Consider the following 20,625-nt stretch of genomic DNA (forward strand, 5'->3'; position numbering starts at 1 on the left):
TGCTAAATTTAAATGAATTCATATCACTATAAACAATTTTTCAAAAAATGGATACATGGCAAATTTGTAAGTGTTTTTACACGTGGGAGAACAGGATTCTGTGAAAATCAAGATTCTTGGTGTTATGTGTGTCGAATTGTGTGACCAAGTGACACCATAATGTAATATAACATTACTGGTTATTGGTTAATGTATAGCTCTTGTTTGACAATGGTGTAGCATCCAATAAGGCTTTTTGGTTCCACAATGAATTGTTCATGAAATATACCCATTCTTTTGCTAGGAATGTCAATTCCAAGATCCTTGAAGTTTGGCAAGCCCTCTACTTGAATGCCATCTCCACATATGAGGAACTGATTTCCAATTATGAAGGATCCCGATACCCTAATTGCAACTCCATCTTCACCGTGAGCGCGGCATTGGAGCCTCTCAACAACATGCACCAACTTTTCAGGAGGCCAGTCACCAACTAATGTAGTTCTAATACTTGATAGAGATGTAAAGATATTACTTGGACCACAATGTTGTTTCCCAGAGAAACTACAAAATGTAGAAGGATAACTTTATTGTTAGTGAGGTCTAGAGAAGACTTTGGAAGGAATTTCATACAATTTCATAATCCATTCTTGATATATTGTAAATTGATTAACCATAATCTACTCAGTTTGACCAGGCCCTTGATAAAATGGAAAGTCCAGAAATCAATTTTACTCGATATACTCCATTTCATACGTCATACCAGAGCTAAATTAAGAACAAAAATTGTTGCTCTTACAGAAGCAATTTACTTTCAAGTGATTGTTTCTCTTGTATTTTTCTAAATCATAGTAAAAACTAAAAAGAGATAAACTGTAACAAATGACAATTTTTCTTGATGCAGAAACAAATATACAAAACAGTACACACCTGAAAATTGAGCTTTCGCTATATAAATTCTTTGTATGTTGCCACAAATCATCAGGTCCATCAAATAGCAAGTAATAATGTATTGTCAACATCTGGAGAGAAAAAATGCAAGGTAAAGATAATTTCCAATATTATGTAATTTCATGCCGTAGACAATGAATGAACCACATAACAAAAATAGTGTATCCATGCAAAACAAACTAATGAAATTCTAATTTTCTTCAAATGAATGCTTTAAAGAAAAAAAGAGCTTGTAATTTCATTTAGACATAGTTTGCAAGAAGGCCTAAAATAAATGATGCAGACTTAAGGCCTAAAATGAGCATTATAAACTTTATCTAATATCAGTGAAGCAACCTAGGGAAAGCAAAATTTCAAACTGTAACTAATAGCCACTCATTGTGTTATGTTTTTTTACTTGCACAACAGAATAAAATATGTATGCAACCTCAAATAATATAATAATTGGAAGCTACTTACATCTGCTAAATCCTTCAATCTTTGTGTAGGATCAAAAACGCTTCGAACAAATCCTGCCAAATCAACCTTGGCATCATCATGCTTTGTGATAAAGGGGTGCGAAAGCAGCTGCAATAGGGAAACACTGAATTACCAACTTCAAGCCATCATGTATATGTCCAATGAAGTGTATAAAGACAAGATTGACTTTGTAAGCTGTATCTAGTGGTGTCTGACAAGATTGACTTTGTAAGCTGTATCTAGTGGTTTCAACAGCCACAAAATTGCATAGCATAGATGCCAGACACCATGCTCATATCACATTAAGGTTTATCTCATTTTCCTCACCTGCTCTGCTGTTGGCCTAGTATCTGGATCCTTTTGTAAGCAAGCATCAACAAAAGAGCAGAATTCAGGTGAAAACTTGTTTTTCAATGGTGATGGTGATGGATCATCCAGGATCTGTCACAAAACAAAGTATAATTATTTGCAGACAGAAAAAGTACATGTGAAATCAGATTACTAGAATGAAATAGTCATTCATGTGTAGCAGGGTTTGGACATATTTCTATATCATTGAGCATAATAAATGCCCATTATTTACCATGTACTGGCAAAGAACTCAAAATTCAGATGTACAAACTTGGGAAGATTTATTTTGAGTAACATTGTATGCCATATTGAACATAATATGAATCATCTCATTTATCTGAAATTTATGGCATATTGCAATGCTAAATTAGATATAATTTGTTTCCTTTTGTGTGATTACTGCTATTATTTTAGATGAAAAGTTTTTCTACAAGTGATAAGAAAAAGACATGTAAATAAATGGTCAACAAGGACGTTCTTCTCAGAAAACATGCACATTCAATCATACAAAAGGAAAAAAAAATAGCATAAATAAGCATTGGCACACACACCTGCAACATAAGATTGACAGGACCTTCATTTGCAGTATACGGGAATTCTCCTGTCCCACACTCAAAAAGTGCAAGACCAAGGCTCCAAATATCAGCTGGATAAGAATAGCTTTCATTTCGAATCCTCTCAGGTGACATATATGTAACAGTTCCAACAAATGTAGCACACTACAAAGTAGCAATTTTTTTATGAACATGGATTTCATAGAATGGTTGTAATAATGACTAAACAATAAAGCTGACATTTGCAAACAATTTCATGGAAGCAACAAGTGACAATAAACTAAGACTGATGGAATATACTAACCATTGCCACTGAATTCTCTAAGCCGGCACTAATACCAAAATCAGTAATCTTTGGCTCCCCCTTGAGATTTACTAGTAGATTGGCAGGCTTTATGTCTCTGTGAACTAGATGTCTAACTCCATGGAGATAGCTTAGACCCTTCCAAAAGATAAAAGGCCAAGTAGCATATCTTAGTGCATTTTGAAATTAAAAACTGAAAACAAAAATACAGATATTATTTTCATTACATGCAGGAGCTTCTGAAACATGGAAGATAGAATAGGTTCAGGTATCCTTCTATGCATTCGTAAGATATCTGCAAGCGATCCTCCATCCATGTACTCCAAAGCTATGCTTATCTGTCCAGAGTCTGGAGTGTAAAATGCCCCATGAAATTCTACAAGACCCTCATAACACGGTGCTTCACATAATGTCCTTATCTCAGTAAGGAGCTGCTGCCTTTTCTCCTAATTGGCACAAAGAAATACAACCATTAGGCAAAAGGGTGATTTTTACAATTTGACCTTTTAAAATTTTGAATAAAGAGACTATAAATAGAGTTTAATTTTCATACACCGTCCGCATAATTTTTTTTATATTGTGATTAAAAATAACCCTAGATATGACTTTTAAAGTAATTACTACAAAAAGTAAATAATAGTTTTTACATTGCCATCCGATTACAAAGCATCATTTATGGTAAGTTTATTGACTTTTACAATAATTACTTTAAAGCTATATTAACAATAATTTCTTATTGGTTGACAATGTAATATTTTTACACACATAGTGCATAGAAATTAAACTCTATTACAAAAAGTCATCAATCTTATCATACAAGGCAATGTATAATTACATTACAATGTAAAAAACTTTTACACTATCAGTCTAAAAAACCTTCACACAGTGCATGCATTCTAATTAAATTCTTACAAAGAATTACAAGTAACATGGAAAGGCGTAGTCCTACCCCACATGAGATTGATATTAAAATTTTCAAACAAGTGAATTTATAGTGAAATGCAACAAAAGGGGCACGAAAAAATACCTTCTCGAAGATGTTGATCTTCTTTAATGCCAGAATCCTATGTGTTGGTATATGTATAGCTCTCTGCACAACACTACTGGCACCACTCCCTATTGCTCCAAAGATTCTCATCTCATGGGAACCACACCTATACGTTTTCTCACTGTGATCAGTTTCATCCACGGACCTAGATGTGCACTTCTGCAACCCAAGCTCGTTGATATTGTACACCCCATATGATCTACTCAACAAGTTCACAGTCCCACCATCCGAGAACTTCTCAATTGAATCAATCAACCAAAACCAAAAAACAAAATAACAAAAAAAAAAAATATTAGACAAAACCATCCAAACCCTTTTTAATATTATTAAGACCATGTTTGGATAAAGAGTAATGAGTGAGAGAAGGTTACTGTGTAAGAATCACAAGGGTCCAACGTTGAACTTGATGAGAACCCCTTCTCGGCATCAAATAAAGGTGCAAGCTTTTTTCTCAATTCCTCCAACCCAGACATTGTTGTGAGGATTCACATCAAAAAATTGAATGTGGTCTCAAAAGGAAACAAACCCGAGAAGCTGTGACCCTTTTGCAGTTGTAATCTAAGGCAAAAAACAAAAGGGGTTTCAGTTTTAATGGGCAATTTAAGGTTTTTGCGTGGGTTATTGGGGTGGAAAGGAACAAAGGAACAGAATGTGTTTGTGAGATTCAAGGTAAAAGTAAGCGGTGTTGCCAACGTCACGGTACTCAAACTCGTGCGTGGGTTTCTGTGTCACCCGGACCGTGTTTAGCAGTAATTAGGTCTAAAGCAAAATTTATATTTAAGTTTTAATTTATTATCATTATTTTATTTATTTTTCTATATTCATTAAAATTTAATCTTTTTTAATATATAAACGACAAATTCAATCAACGGTAATATTATATAAGATTTAAATATTTTTAGTTTTAATTTTTTTCGACAATAATTATAATTACAAAAAATACTATTAATGATATTTTAGAAACAATGCATGATTTAGAAAAAATATTTTTTTTACATAATATAATACTTCAATTAGAGTATAATTATTTAGTATGCACTTTTGCAATATCTTTATTTTTAAAAATAAATCAAGAGCAATATACTATTTTTTTTTAACTTTTAAAATTTAAATAAAAATTAATCATGATTTAATATTTAAAAATGTGTTCAAATTAACTTTCAATTAAAGATATTCTTTTAAATACAAAATGATTGATACAAACAAAATTTTAGTTAAATATATAAGATGTTCACATCAACATTTGCACCAAATTTTTTTTTCATATTTTCAATAATTTAGGAAGGAGATGTAAAATAATTTTCTTAACTTTCTTAAATAAATAATAAAATTACACTTAAATTATTTATAATAATACTTACATCTATATTTAATACCTGTGGTCTTTTTGAAGCAATAATATTTGTGGTCTTATTAATAAAAATAAAAGTATATAATATATTATACTATAACAGAATTTATCATTTAATAATTTAAATTAATAAAAATTATTTTATTAAAAAACGTATAAAATTATTGAGGTCCAAAAAAAACAATTGTAGGTTTGAGGTCTCAATGGCCTAGTGATTTACAGGTCCTGTATGTCACACACGAAAATCAAAGGCTGCATATACAGAGTGTATTTTTTTTTCCCTCGCAAGTGGTTTATTCTTCTGTAATACACTATTCTAACTATTTAGTATTGATCGTACAGTCTAATCTTTATACATTTACTGCATAATAAGTTTTAAATGATTAACAATCAAAATTCATAGTTTTACTTTTAAAATAATTATTATAAAAATTAATATATATCAAACTAAATTGAGATTGAATGATAATATATACTTATTATCCATGTAAAATGTTTTATCTATTGTTAATCAATTAGAAATTAGTCTATCAATAACTTTTGAAATTCTTATAAAATTAAATAATTTTCAATTAAATGACAATCTATGATCAGATGTCAAGGAAAAAAATATTTACATTATTAGTATATTTTAATTAAATTCTTATAGTATTATTATAAAAATATTGTTATATAATTTTTTACTTGTTTTAAAATGGTCTCCATTATTATTTGTTTAAGTATATAATAGTTTCAAGGTAGAATAACTTTTAGTCTCTTTATTTTCGGTCAAGACTTTGTTGTCACTTCGAAAATTTGGCTTAGAATCCAGAGTGAAAAATTATTATTCATTTATTTTGAGTTGATTTTTCTATTTGGGGTATGAAATTCCTTGTAGAGTGTCTTTTCTTTATCGGGAAAAACTAAAGCAAACCAGGATCGCAACCTGGTCACAGAATTCATCTCATTTTAAGTTTTGGTGAAGAAATTTCTGCACAATTAAAACAATATATTACGACTTTGGTAGAGTAGGAGGATTCACCATATACTCATATTTCAAAGGAAATGAATTCAGGAATAAAGTATACGAATTGTGAATAACTATAACCAAATGCTTTGGGATGATCATGGGCATATGGGTTCAGAGAAATTTTGGCAAATAAAGTCACCAACACTACAAGGCTGAGTGTGAGTTAGCCTCTGCCTTTTTTTTTTTTTTTTTTTATCTAAATCAATGATGCAGAAAGTTATATAATGAATATGATAAGAAGTATTGTCCCCGTATCAATCAATCAAATTTGGCGAATAAATAATATTATTCATAAAAAAATGAAAAAAGTAGAATTTATATTTAGTGTGTACTATTAATCAATTCAAATTACCATATATGATATATAAATAAAAATATTATATATATATATACACATTATTTTTTGCTTGAAAATATGTTATAATAGCTCGTGGTTAAGTTTTTTCTTGAGACTTAAATGATCAAAGTTCAAATTTTGCTTGTGTCAAATTTTTAATTTTGTTAAAAAAGAGGATAAATAATTAAATTTAATATAAATATTAAATATGTTATCAAAAGAGAACAAACATGCTCCAACCATAAAGCCGAAAGGATCCCTCCAAGTTACACCGGCCCAATTACATATTTTATGTTTTATCCTATGTGTAACTCAACCTGGGTCCGGTGAACCATTGAATCACAATCGGACCAATTTGACCACTTGGGTTGGTCCAATTTTTAACACTTTTAATTCTTTATGTTTTAGATTATATTTAGCTGGATCATTTTTGTTTTTAAAAAGTTTAATTTAATAATTTATATTTTTAAAGTGAGTCAAAATAGTTGTTATCAAACAATGATAATTTTCGATTTTTTGAGATACAATTTTGAAAAATCTAATATTAAATTCTTTTCTAGTCCCTTTTAGACATATTTTTCATGATCATTAGTTGAATTTTATAAATAAGTGAATCTAACCGAGATAAGTTTTATATTTCAATTTAATTAAAAAAATTCAAAATCACGTTCTAAAATATATACATATATATATATATATATATATATATATATATATATATATATATATAATCAATCAACATCAAGAGTTTAATTTAATACATTTACTTTTAAAATAAGTATTATGAAAATAAATAATTTTTAATTATATGGCAATTACTAATAATTTGATGACAAAGACAAAAAGTTGTTCTAATTAAATTCTAACATCAAATGCATTGTCCATTGCCTGTGAACTATACTGTGTGGCTCGTCTGCATGACAATTAACAAGTGTTACAAAAGCTTTTTCTATAAATAGAGCTTCACCTTCTTATTACTTAATTTGTATCTCTGTGTCTCTTTGAAAATGAAGAATTATATGAATATGAAACTAAACAGCATTGCATTGGTCATTGGCATTGCATTTTCTGTGTGGTCTTCAAGCTGCACAGCTGCACGAGTCAGCCACTGGAGGAAACTCAAAGCTGCCTATGCTACAACTTTTAATGTGTTAGACTATGGTGCTAAAGGTGATGGACATGCAGATGATACAAAGGTACATGATTTCATATTCATTCCTTGTTAGCTAGCTCATGGATTCAATTTCACTTTTGCTGTCAGCCATTTCACTTTTCATACAGAGTGAACCTCAAAAAATTACAATATGATAAGAATTCTATGTTTGGAATAATTTTGTTACTTAGATGTGAATGGCTGCTTAACCTAAGAAAATATTAAAAAGGAAAAGATAGCGACAAAACTTAAATATAGTTTTATATGTATTTTCGGTGCATTTTTTTAATCGAAATTAGAATTTTATCTCAGTAATCTATATTGACCTTTAATGCAAAGTAGTGTTATGCCAATTATCAAAGTAAAACTCTAATTCTAATTAAAGAATAACAGCAAAAACGCCTAAAAGAGTGCATCTAAGTTTTGTTCAAGTGATAAACACCTAGTTTGTGAGTGTGTATTTTTTGCACCAAGGTAGCTTCTCATTAACTTGGTTCCACATTAAAAAAACAGGCCTTTGAAGATGCATGGGCAGCTGCTTGTAAGGTGGAGGGTTCAACAATGGTTGTTCCATCTGATTCTGTATTTTTGGTGAAACCAATCTCTTTCTCAGGCCCTAATTGTGAGCCAAACATTGTTTTTCAGGTGAAGGAATTAGTCCTATCTCTCTCCTATATGTGATCCTACAAGCACAAGAACATAGGCCAAGGGCCCTTCTGGATTTCTTTTGAGAAAATATTATTTTTTATTTTATATTTTTACTAATATTCATCTGAGTTTAATTTATGTGCATTACTATTTTTTTAAAAAAATTATACTGTCTCTCAATTAATTATAAATCATGATTGATAATTTAATATAATTTTTAAAATAATTATTATAAAAATCAACAAACTTAATTATCATAAATAACAATTTGTGATTACATGGACCATCTACTTTAATCATAAAAAGACAAAACGATGAAGACATTTTTACAATTACAAGTGAGAACAAAATTTTTCAAAACAATTTTGTTTTCCTAAAACTCAAGAAAATCTTTTTTTCAGAAATGTTGAAAGGATGCTTATGTTTATAAAAGTCATGCAACTGGATGGTAAAATCGTTGCACCTACAAGCTCTGAAGCTTGGGGCTCTGGTACCTTGCAATGACTTGAATTCTCAAAGCTTAACAAGATAACAATCAAAGGTAAAGGTGTCATTGATGGTCAAGGCTCTGTTTGGTGGAATGACTCTCCCACTTACAATCCGACAAAAGTGATGGTGGAAAGCAGTGGAAGACTTCCAAGCACAAGACCAACAGTAACAGTACTCCTTGGTTCATTGAACTTCTCTTAACACTGAATTTAAAATTCTCATGTGTTCTGTTATTATTTCTTTGAGTTAAATATGACTTTTGTTTTAATTCTACAAAAAATTTATTCATCATTTTAGTCCTTACATTTAAAAAAAAAAACCCTTTTAGTTTTTAATTAGATACTAATTAAAATACATTTCTTTTAATAAATATAAGAAATAAAAGTGATTCAAAATTTGTGATATTTTAAGAGAGCAAAATCACACTTTAACCCTTCTTTATTACGATTATATACTGGCACTTAGGTTCTATGGAAGTGATGAGTCACAGGTATAACAATTCAGAACAGTCAACAGACCCATCTAAAATTTGACTCTTGCACACACGTTCAGGTCTATGATATAAATGTTTCATCACCTGGTGATAGCCCCAAAACTGATGGAATTCACTTACAAAACTCCCAAGGTGTGGTCATCTATAGCAGCACACTTGCTTCTGGTAAGCATAATCCTGAAAGAAATCAAAATCTTAAATGTATCATTTCATCATCTTGAATGAGATATACACTATCCAATCTCGTGAAAGCAAATATTAATAATCCTTTGTATGGGTCCAAAGTCTCAACTTTTATTGGTCACCATCCAATATAACTTCTAACTACCATCTTATGAGAAGAAGAAAAAAAACTACTAACAGTATAAATATTATATGAGTTTGTTTAAAGTTAAAAAAAATAACTTTAAAATAAGTAAAATATTATTATTTTTAAATAAAAATAATTTAAACAAATACACTAAAAAATAAAAATAAAAAATTATTTTTATTAAAATAAATACTTATTTCAACAAATAAATTTAAACAAAATGACCTATATCATCTTCTCGTGAATGCCAAAAAATTAAGCACCGATTGGGTGGGTGATGGGTCCACCTTCTCAACTTGTTTATTAATTAGTCACATAATCCAATATAATTTTCAAATACTACCATGATATGAAACCAACAAAATAAAAAAAGAGAAATAGTGATAATACAATGGGGATACTTTTCGCAATGATACTCTCGGACATATATGTACACAATGTCAATTGTGGGCCTGGCCATGGAATCAGCATTGGAAGTCTTGGCAAAGAGAACACCAAAGCCTGTGTTAGAAATGTCACTGTCCAAGATGTTACTATCCAAAATACCCTCACTGGTGTGAGAATTTAAACATGGCAGGTATAGTCACGTACTCACGTGCCATCACTCTTTTTCCACCTTTGTAAGTTACATTATTTTTTTCCATCTTAGTAAGTTTCACTATAGTTCTTTTTTTAGGAACACTAACAATAGTCATATAGTAGTGGTGACACGTGAGTACGTAACTATACTTGAAAAACAACACTAGTCCTTAAAGGTGAAATATTTTAGGGAGTCTTCACATATTCTCACGAGTTGAGACTTCAATGCTGAACTCAGTATATGCAAGATACAGATAGAGGATACAAATTTGTGAGAGACTAATTCAAACCTTATTATGTATGTTTATACCATTTTTTAATTCGATTATTTCACTGTTTCTTATGTTAGGTGGCATGAAAAATGACTCATTGGATAACATCCCTACCTTTAATGAATTTTTAGTCATGATCCTGTGTTTCGCATATGAATTGAGGTTCCTTCACCATTGAAAGGTTCCAATTATATGACTTTTGAAACCTAGTTATTAGGCCAATGCATTGGCTTAATTTGTCAAATTAGGTCAAGAATCTAAAGAGACGTCCAAGATAATCCCTTTTATTTTTCTCTCTTCGTATCATGCTTTATATCATCATGCATCATATTTATACTTTCTTTCAATTTGATGTCAATTAGCAATCACCAATTCTTTTCCATAGGTTAATTGAAAGTTGTTTTTATTTGTATTGCAAAGGGTGGCTCTGGCTCTGTCCAAAACATCATGTTCTCCCATGTTCAAGTTTCAGGGGTTAAGACTCCGATTTTGATTGACCAATACTATTGCGAGGGTGGCAAGCGTGGGAATGAATCATCAGCTATGGCAGTATCAAGCATACATTATGTAAACATAAAGGGAACATACACTAAGGTGCCTATTTATTTTGCCTGTAGTGACAACTTACCTTGTACTGGCATAACCCTTGACACCATACAACTAGAATCAACTCAAACTCAAAATTCCAATGTTACTTTTTGTTGGGAAGCATATGGGGAGTTGAAGACCATAACAGTCCCTCCTGTTGAATGTCTTCAGAGAGGAAACCCACCAAGCACAGGAATCAATTCTAAGATAGATTCTTGCTGAATTTAACAACACAAAGTCAAGGATATTGTTGCAAAACTGAGGAAAATAAATATAAGAAACATTTATGTTAATGGATCATGAACTACTACATAAATAAACTTGACAAAATTTATATATTTTCTCATGTTTATCGGTCTTTTCACTTATATGGTATTTATCTTTTTTATTTATATTCAAGTTTATTATTTTTTTTTCCTTATATGGTATTTATCTTTTTTTATTTATATTTAATTTGGGAAGAAGATTTACAAGTATATTTAGATTGAAAATTTTGTTTGGAAAGAATGTGTTGGCCATATTTATAAGTGACTTGCAAAAGTAAAATAAATAAAAAGTTACTATTATGCACAATAATATAATAAAACATCTTTATAATGTAGTATGAAAAAAAATAAGTTATACATTAATATTATTAAAATGCTTACAATGTTAATTATAAATTATTATACGCAATAAGTTGTTAACTTTTATACTATATGTTTATCATTCAACTCCTTAGAATAACTCATTATTTCATCTAGCATGAAAAAAAATAAAATGTACAAAAGCTCAAAAAAATTCCAAGGAATTAATTTAAGACTATATATATGTGTGTGGTTTTAGTCTTATAAATAAGTGAACTTAATTTAAGTAAAAAGAATTATGATTTTTATTCATTCAAAAATTGAAATTATGGTTTTAATTCTTTATAAAGTGAGCAAATTTTAGTTTTGATCTCCATAAAAATATTTATTTAATTTTTTTCTTTCTAAAATTTAAAATTATTATTTTTTGTCCTAATATTTATTTCATGATAGATAAATAATATCTATATTAAAGATCTAGAAAAAAAATTTAGAGACGCTCAATTTTTTTGATAAACATGTAATCAAATTTAATATCATATAGATGGACACATCTTGTGTCCATTAATTGCATTTTTTCAAATATCTTATTTTATGTAAATCAAAAATATATTTAATCTTTTTTTTACTCAAAGGGTTAGGATGTTGAGAATCAAATCAAATAAAGTATAAGATTGAAGATCGGTTAAAAAAATAAAAAATCATAGAAAAATCAATGATCATTGTTTTTTTTTTATGTTTTAAATTATATTATTTCGATCCAATTCTTGGTTTGACGTGCAAAAACTGAATCAAATTAAAGCAAAATGATCTAGTAATGTATTATTTTTAATAATTTGCTGGATATGATATGATATATGATTTGTAAATTATGTTTATTCTTTTAAAATGAAGCAAGTAATTGTACTTTATTGCAATTGATGATGCTTTATTTTATACATGACACAAGTCTTGACAATTGATTCTGAAATAAATCACAAAAGATTTGATCAACTTAGTTTTAATGAATTTCATGAATAATTTAAATGGAGTTAAGAAAAATTGATTACAGAAGGAGAATTGGAGGACACACAATGCGTCGCCGTATCGAAGACATTTGTTGTTAAATAACGGTGGAAGTGAAACTGCGATCTCTCTCTCTCTTTCACTCTTTCTCCGAGAACAAAAAAAAAAACGTGATTCGCTCTTCTCTTCGAATAAACCACAAAACCAACAAACGAGAAGAGGTAAGCAAATTCCACCCCTCTCCGATTCAATAATCCCTTTCGAATTCGATCTCTCATTTTCATCAATCTCTCTGTTCCAATTTTTATTTTCTTAATTTATTATAATGACTTAACTTTGTTATGTGATTGGAATGAAATTGTGATGGATCTGCGATTTAGGAGTGAGAGAAGATGGGGTTGTCGTTCACGAAGCTGTTCAGCAGGTTGTTTGCGAAGAAGGAAATGAGGATTCTGATGGTAGGTCTCGATGCTGCTGGTAAGACAACCATCTTGTACAAGCTCAAGCTTGGAGAAATCGTCACCACCATCCCCACCATCGGTATTTTCACTTTCCTTACTCTGTTACTGTTACTCCTCAATTTTCCTTTTTAATATATGTTCTAACGTAGTTATCATTGCGTTTTTTTTTTAATTTTCTTTTACTTTGAATTATAATTATAATTATGTGGTAATGTAATAATAGTTGTAATTATTATAATTATAATTCAAACACGGCGGACTAAGATTCGAATGAATATCAACTAGGAGAGGTGCACACATTTAGCGTGTGACGACGGTGTTAGGAACAGGATTGTCTTTGAAGGAGGATAATTATGTACATCGCACATCTGAAGTTTGTTATTCAGATTAGTGTAGTGATTGTGATTTTTGAATATGTGACAAGATGAACTCGTCACACGAATTGATGGATCCCCTGGGGGTGATAAAATTGTGTTGTTATTTTTCGTTATGGAAATCATAGGAATGTTAAAAACCAAGAGTGTGTTTGGATTAACGTTGGAGGGCTCCTAAACGGCTCTTTGTGCATTCCGAAGTACCAAAAGTAGAAGTAACTCCTTTGTTACTTTTGAAAGAACGTCAGTTACGTTGAATGTAATTGGTTCCCAAACACACTAAAAGTTTGCACATAATGAATACATGTGTGTGAAAGAGGGGTTGTTTCTTTCTAATGACATTTTTTTTTTAAGAATAGTAATTGTGGCAATTCAGAGGAGGTGGAAGTTTCTGCTATATGCATGTAGGAGTCAATTTTTAATTATTGGTACAGAGACAGTTAGATCAACAGAAATTACATTCTATTCTATGAAAATTTATTTTGGGAGGCATAAAAGTGTGACTAGTCTTTCACAGATTTCAATTGATCTGCTATATTGAATTATTTTTTTTTCCACTTATTAATTAATTAATTTATATACTTTGATATTATTCATGACGGTGGAAATTTAAACTTTTTGAATTGGGTTTGATAAGCAGAATGTCCTCTTATGGTTGTACTTGTATAAATTAATGAGAATCACTTTTTTTCTCTGCAGGATTTAATGTTGAGACTGTGGAGTACAAGAACATCAGCTTCACTGTGTGGGATGTTGGTGGTCAGGACAAGGTAAAGCTGTTCTTCCTGTCTCTTTATATTTGTTTGTTCTTGTTGTAATTGTAGCTAAGAACAAGTAAAAGTCATGAACGGTTATGATTCTCAATCTTAAACTGTCTTTCATTTTCTGATCACTGTTTATGTCTGTGAGATGTTTTGGTTACTTATGTCAGATGTATTTTATTTAATTGTTACATCTTTATGATTTTTTTCTATTATAAGGGTTTATGCTTTTTTGGTAATGATTTTAGTTGCTATATTCAGATCCGTCCTCTGTGGAGGCATTATTTCCAGAACACTCAGGGTCTCATTTTTGTGGTTGATAGCAATGATAGGGATCGAGTGGTTGAGGCAAGGGATGAGTTGCACAGGATGTTGAATGAGGTATTTATAGCCATGTTACTTTCACCCACATATATCCTGATAACACCAGTGATAAATTGATAGAAATTTTATTAAATTGCACTGAAATACAAGAATTTATCATGCCCCGGAGTCATATGACTCTTACAGATAGTATTCTCTGTCCCGAATTTAGAATTGCAATGTACATAACTTCTGCATGACACTCTACTCCTATATTAAACAAATACAATAACTGTCAAAGGCATAGCCGCCCCTATTACACCCGTTTCCATCGTATCCTTTGTTATCTATCTTTTTATGATTTTCATATTTTGTGTTTTTCGTGCTTCTCTTTCATGTCGTGCAGTGTAAGTCTTTTGAAAATCTTTTTAGGGGTAGAGGGAGTCTTATTGCTAAGTGTGTTAATTGGTCCATGCTTTTCTATATTTCCTTTTTTGCGGTAAGGCTAATATAGTTTTAGCCCATTATGAGCTGTGCATAGGAATAATTCTCGTTTGACCTTGTGACATATAGTCTCCCCACAGGGCTGCTTCCCATTCCCAAGGTTTTGAATGTGTTCTAGTCCTACGGGTACTTCAGTGGTTCAAACCCCCATTTATATTCTTTCTTTTCTGTATTGCTTTTTATTATTTGCTTTTGATCATTTTCAGTTTTGATCATATCTATCTAAAGCCCTAAGACTAGGCACACCAGCTCTTATTAAAAGTGATATAATCTTGAATGTTTACTATCTTGAAACTAACTTTTCCTCTCAATTTTGCTGCAAAGCCTGACAATTTGTTGTAGGGAATCTTCTTGTTTGGTAACCATATTAGTTTTTAATTTTCTTCAGGAGTGTTTATGTATTTTTTTAAATGTCGAAAGAGAAAATACCCAAAAAAGAAAAGGCATGAAAGGTTATTACATCATGCATTGATTTGGGATTTTTTTAATTATCATTTATGACCTTTGATAGAAACGTTGTAGACTTGATGGATGTAATTGGAATTTGGAATGCTTGGGTGCACTACTGACTCATTTACCAAGATATTTTTTGTATTTTCTGCTTTTTTTTGGAGTTCTCTTATGATGTTTACTCATACTATGTACATGGGTTGTACAGACTCATTTTCACCGCATTTCCCTACTGATTTTTGTTATCAAAATTATTTCCTATTTTTTGCCCATGTAATGTGTTAAGAGTTAGTGTAAAATGGAGGATAGTTTGTGATTGTCTTTATGGAATTACAGTAATTACAGAAAAAATTCCTACAATCTCTTTGTTCCAGATGTCTAATCCTAGACATGAGGAGGGTGTTGAGATATGGCTAAAGTAGAACTTGTAAAAAAAATGAACAATCCTCACCTCATTAGCTAGCTTTTGGGGTTGACGTATACCTAACCCAAATTCAAGATAATGTAAATAAGGATTTGGGATTAAATGAGTGTATTGGAAATTTATAATGTTGGTGTTTGAATCTAAATGTTGATTTTGTTTCAGGATGAACTTAGAGATGCTGTTTTGCTTGTTTTTGCCAACAAGCAAGATCTTCCTAATGCAATGAATGCTGCAGAAATAACTGACAAGCTTGGACTTCATTCACTCCGTCAACGCCACTGGTATGGAGATCTGATATGAATCAAAATAAACTCTCAATTGATAAAAATGATGATTTGAAATTTCTTGCATATATGAGGGAACCTTCGGGGGTTATTCTGTAACTACAATGCTACATTAACTTCTACCGAAGAGACTTGCATTTCTGAGAAACCATTTTTCATTCAATGGCTTGATTTATTTCAGGTATATCCAAAGCACTTGTGCAACTTCTGGAGAGGGTCTCTATGAGGGTTTGGACTGGCTTTCTAACAACATTGCCAGCAAGGTAAGTCTTAATGCTGTAGTTCTAATTAAAATTAAAATGTTATTGTTAGGATGACTTCATTTGCATGATTTGTACTGTTTTCATGTATTTATATTAATATGACTGCCCTCCCTCCTGTGGTTAGGAAAAAATGTAGGACATGTTTAGGGTGCTTACTAGTTGTCAGCTTTTGGTTTTCAAATACAAATATGTTTGACTTAAAAAATAGAGTTGAATTGATTTTTATCTCTGTTTTAAAACACTTTTAGGTCTATTCAGTTCTTGTCTTTTAGCTTTTAAAAATTATTTTATAAAATAGTTATTAAAAATTAACTTTTAGATAATAGAATTGGGAGAAGATGAGAGTGTAAGGAAGAATACGAGTAATAGAAAATTGGAAGTAAAAAAGTTTTAGACTGAACAACTCTCTTCAAATAGTTAATAACATGATGTTATTTTAGATTTTATATTTGGTGACTTACCAATTTTTTCTGTTTTCTTAGGCATGAGACATTTGAAAATTTTTGGTCTTGTCTGGTGATTTCCTGCTGAGTATGGCGGTTCTTGGAGAAAGATGCTTATCCTTTCTTGTCAATGTTGTAATAGCAGAATGCTTGCTAGAAGTATTCTCTTCTTTTGTGTAACTTGGGTTTGTATGATTGCTTAAATTAGCTAATACTTTTAGCTATAATTGGAACTCTTGGACCCTCTTGTGCGTGCCTTGTTTGTGTTCATTTTGTTAGTTTGATTTTTGGTTGAATATTTCCGTGCGTTTTGTTCTTGGAGTGCTTGTTGGTGATGATAGTTGAATGAGGATTAGAAAATTGCGCCAGTTTTTGCTCTTGGGCCAAGAGTCACCTGTTCAAATATTGTCTTTGCGAAATTCCAGTTCAGATAGACTTGGTACCTGTTTGTTTTAAAGTTGAGCAGACCTAATTTTGATAGAATTGGTTAATTATTTATTGTGATTCAGATGTGTGTCTAAATTAATTATAGTAATAAAGTTTATATTGAAACATGTATTATGGTGTACAATTAGAGGATTTTTTTTGTTAAATATCAATTAGAGGATGAGAAAAAGTTGACATTTTAGAAATTAAGATGGGCAAAATTAGAAAAATATTGTGTAGTTCCTAACTTATAAGTCATAACTTATCATCAAAACTGAAAATGTTGGAAAGCATCCTATGCTTCTTTCTCTTTTAAATACGTATAGGATGTGAATGAATTAGAGTTTTAGCACTTAATGACGATTTTTTTCAATGTCTCCGTGTTTTGTATCTCTTTCTTTTAAAATATATTATTGGTTGTTACTTTCCAACTTTATTAGTGGGGACACCAACCTAATCGGGATCATCTCTATTGTTGATCTACGTCTTTTGCTAAAAAAAAAGTTTAAGTTATTAATATACAATTAATTATAGATTATATTTTATACTAGTGTAATAACTATGTTCTGCACAAAAAAAAAAACTGTTTTGCACAGATGTTGAATTTATATTTTAGAATTTCTTAATTATTTCTCAATCTTTTTTAAATTTTATATAAGTGTATATTAGTGTGTGTGTGTGTATATATATATATATATATATATATATATATATATATATATATATATATATATTAACATATCTATGATTATTTTGAGACATATTAAAATAATTTATATGTATATCTTAATTTATACAAATCTTTATTTTATAAATTAAGAAAAGAAATAATTATATTATTGATCTTATTGATGTTGGCTAATAACCAAGACAACCGTAACTATTTTTCTTGAGATTTTGAGTTGGTTTAGTCTTTCATTGTAACATTATCTTCTTTATATAAAGAAAAGAAAATAATTAAGTATTTTATTTTAAGTATCTTAGGATTCAATTTTTATCATGCACATGAAAAACAAAACTTGATATATACATCCTCAATGTATTATCAATGGATACAACTAACAATAAAATCACACATCATTAAAAAATTTAAACAAAAAAGAAATCATAAAATCAGCTTTGTAAGGATAAACGACATCAATTTACAACTTAACGTAATAATTTTTTATCATTGAATTTGTTGGTGACAAAGTATGTGACAAACTAAAAGTCCTTCCAAAATTTGGCATCAAAAATACTTTAGTGAGGGATTTTTTTGGGCCATCACGTACAATCAATTGCAGAATTTATTCTTTCACATCTTATGAAAAAAATGAATAACTTTTATATGATTTTCCTTCGTTAAACATGACGGATGAAAATCCCTCACAAACTGTGAAGGTTTTTTTCGCATCACAGATAGCAATTAATCCTTTGCTATTTGCGACAAACTCAGTATCCCTCACAAATTGTGAAAATTTTTGGCCATTATAGATAACAACTAATCCTTCATTATATGTGACAAACTTTTTATCCCTCACAAATTGTGAAGAATTTTCCATCCCAAATTGTCGGTTTGTCACATTTAATCCTCCTTTATTTGTTGCAGACGTATTATTGTGACAAATTTCTTTCCTCATAAATTAAGTAGTAAGTGTTTTATTTATTCAACTTCCCCAACTCTACCACTAGGTCAATCCAGTGTATAAATACTAAATTAGAATATTAAAATTAACTACAATATTTTTCTAACTATTATTTCTTATATTGGTTAAAAAAATTGTCTTGTAGGTTTGATTTGGTGTGTTTAGGAATGATTGGGAAGCTTAGGAACATATTTGGGATAGAGAGGAACCCAAATCGTGAAGTGTAGTTTTTGGCACAGGGCTTAAGCGAGAAAAGTTATGGCTTAAACAAGAATTCTAGCAAGCGAGAGTGCCTCTTGGGAGCCGAGTTGTCAGTTGAGCTTAAGCGAGATATTTTTTAGCTTAAGTGAGAAAACTTCCAGCTTAAGCGAGAAATGATCCAAATAACATCTTTGGGGAACCTTTTAAGGGGACACTTGGAGAGTATAAAGGCTAGAGTTCTTTAGTTACTTCTTTGCTTTTACCCTTGTATATCCATAAGTGCGTTTGGTGTTAAAATGTTAAATTGGTACATAATTATAAGGTAGTGATTAGACTTTGACTGTTTTATCGAAGAAAGCATTATCTTATATTATTGATGAGATGTTCATACTTGATGAGGTGAATATGTATTATGGTTAAGTTGATGATAAATGTTCTTGGTATATGGTGGATGCATAATCGATGCACAAAAATATACCAAATGTCATTGGTATGCAATGGGTGTATAGTTGGTGCACAAAAATATTTCTGTCATTAGAAATATGATGGGAGAATCATTGGTGCACAAAATATTCATTTGTTGTTGTATACGATGGGTGCACAGAATATGCCAAATATGTAGAAAACTCTATGGTGAGAGATTTTGTTATAATGATTGAAATATGAGAGATTTTTATAGGAGATGTTTAAAATGTGAATCATAATGTTTGTTGTTTTATGAAGACTAGTTAGTGTTTGAATAATGATGTTGTGGCCAGTTTATGTCTATAAATGTATATATATGAGAGGACATTTATATAAACTGAGTTTTGTTATAAAATTCTGGTTATTATATATCTTATTTCTGAAGTGTATAAAGTTTAGTTTTATTCTCTTTTCTTTGATTAGAATTTGTTTATGTTATATGTATGAATTAGTCCAACTTAGGGATATTATATAATTAACTTTTAAAAAGATGTTATGTGTGATAGAGAGGGGATGTGAGCTCTAGTTGGACAATTTAGAAAAAAGAAAAGGTTATACACATTTTCATCTAACGTAATAGTGAAGTGAGATTCTAGTGAGAGGTCAAGAGTAAGAAAATGATGTTTAGGTGTCTTAGGACACTAGTGGGTTTAGAGATGATCAATGTGATCAACTCTAGGTGCCTAAGTAAAAGTTAATGTATGGACCAATGAGATAGAAATGATAATGCGATGGGATAATAGTTATGAGATCGAATATTTAAGAAAAGAAAATAAGTCATGAGAGTTAAGAGAAACATCTATAGAATAGAGAGTCAATCTAAAGTCCTTTTAAAACACATTGAAATATTATGTTTCATCTCTTTTAGTTTCATGTTCTTTAGCAGATGAATGTGCTCAAGGAAAAACTTGGAGCATGATGATGCTTGCATGAAGAAATATGTTTATAGTTTTGTATCTCCCAATGCATGAGATTTAGTTTATGTTTAGGTACCTTTCTTATGTTTTGTAAGGCATATAAATGCCAAGAGCTTTATAATAGATTTGTTTATGTAATATAAGTTTAAGTTTTAGTTTTCGTGTAGTAAACTCATATTCTTATAGGCTATGTTTTAAAAATTTAATAGGAAGGCAAAAGGTGCTTGATACTACCTCTATTTTTATATATAAGATATTTTTCACTTTATTATTTGCCTTTT

The 20,625-nt window shown here is 30.2% G+C and overlaps 2 protein-coding genes and 1 pseudogene across 2 annotated transcripts; 2 read left to right on the forward strand and 1 right to left on the reverse strand.

The window, feature by feature from the left end:
• Window positions 1–4,373, reverse strand: LOC100784935 (mitogen-activated protein kinase kinase 3). The gene is made up of 9 exons (XM_003524499.5): window positions 4,015–4,373; window positions 3,623–3,877; window positions 2,823–3,041; window positions 2,596–2,733; window positions 2,289–2,456; window positions 1,714–1,827; window positions 1,387–1,494; window positions 907–998; window positions 1–540 (listed from the first exon to the last, which is right to left on the reverse strand). The coding sequence occupies exons 1-9, from the start codon at window positions 4,114–4,116 to the stop codon at window positions 180–182; spliced, it is 1,557 nt and encodes a 518-aa protein (XP_003524547.1). The 5' UTR covers window positions 4,117–4,373; the 3' UTR covers window positions 1–179.
• Window positions 4,374–7,347: 2,974 nt separating this feature from the next.
• On the forward strand, window positions 7,348–11,382 carry LOC100785466 (polygalacturonase At1g48100-like; annotated as a pseudogene).
• Window positions 11,383–12,526: 1,144 nt separating this feature from the next.
• LOC100499890 (uncharacterized) lies at window positions 12,527–16,869 on the forward strand. Its single transcript, NM_001250563.2, is given in 7 exon segments — window positions 12,527–12,664; window positions 12,824–12,983; window positions 13,978–14,048; window positions 14,301–14,420; window positions 15,883–16,001; window positions 16,186–16,267; window positions 16,750–16,869. Coding segments are annotated over 6 exon segments (546 nt in total). The 5' UTR covers window positions 12,527–12,664; window positions 12,824–12,835; the 3' UTR covers window positions 16,756–16,869.
• The last annotated feature ends 3,756 nt before the right edge of the window (window positions 16,870–20,625 follow it).

This window comes from Glycine max, chromosome 5 (genome assembly GCF_000004515.6).
Source record: "Glycine max cultivar Williams 82 chromosome 5, Glycine_max_v4.0, whole genome shotgun sequence".
NCBI lineage: Eukaryota > Viridiplantae > Streptophyta > Magnoliopsida > Fabales > Fabaceae > Glycine > Glycine max.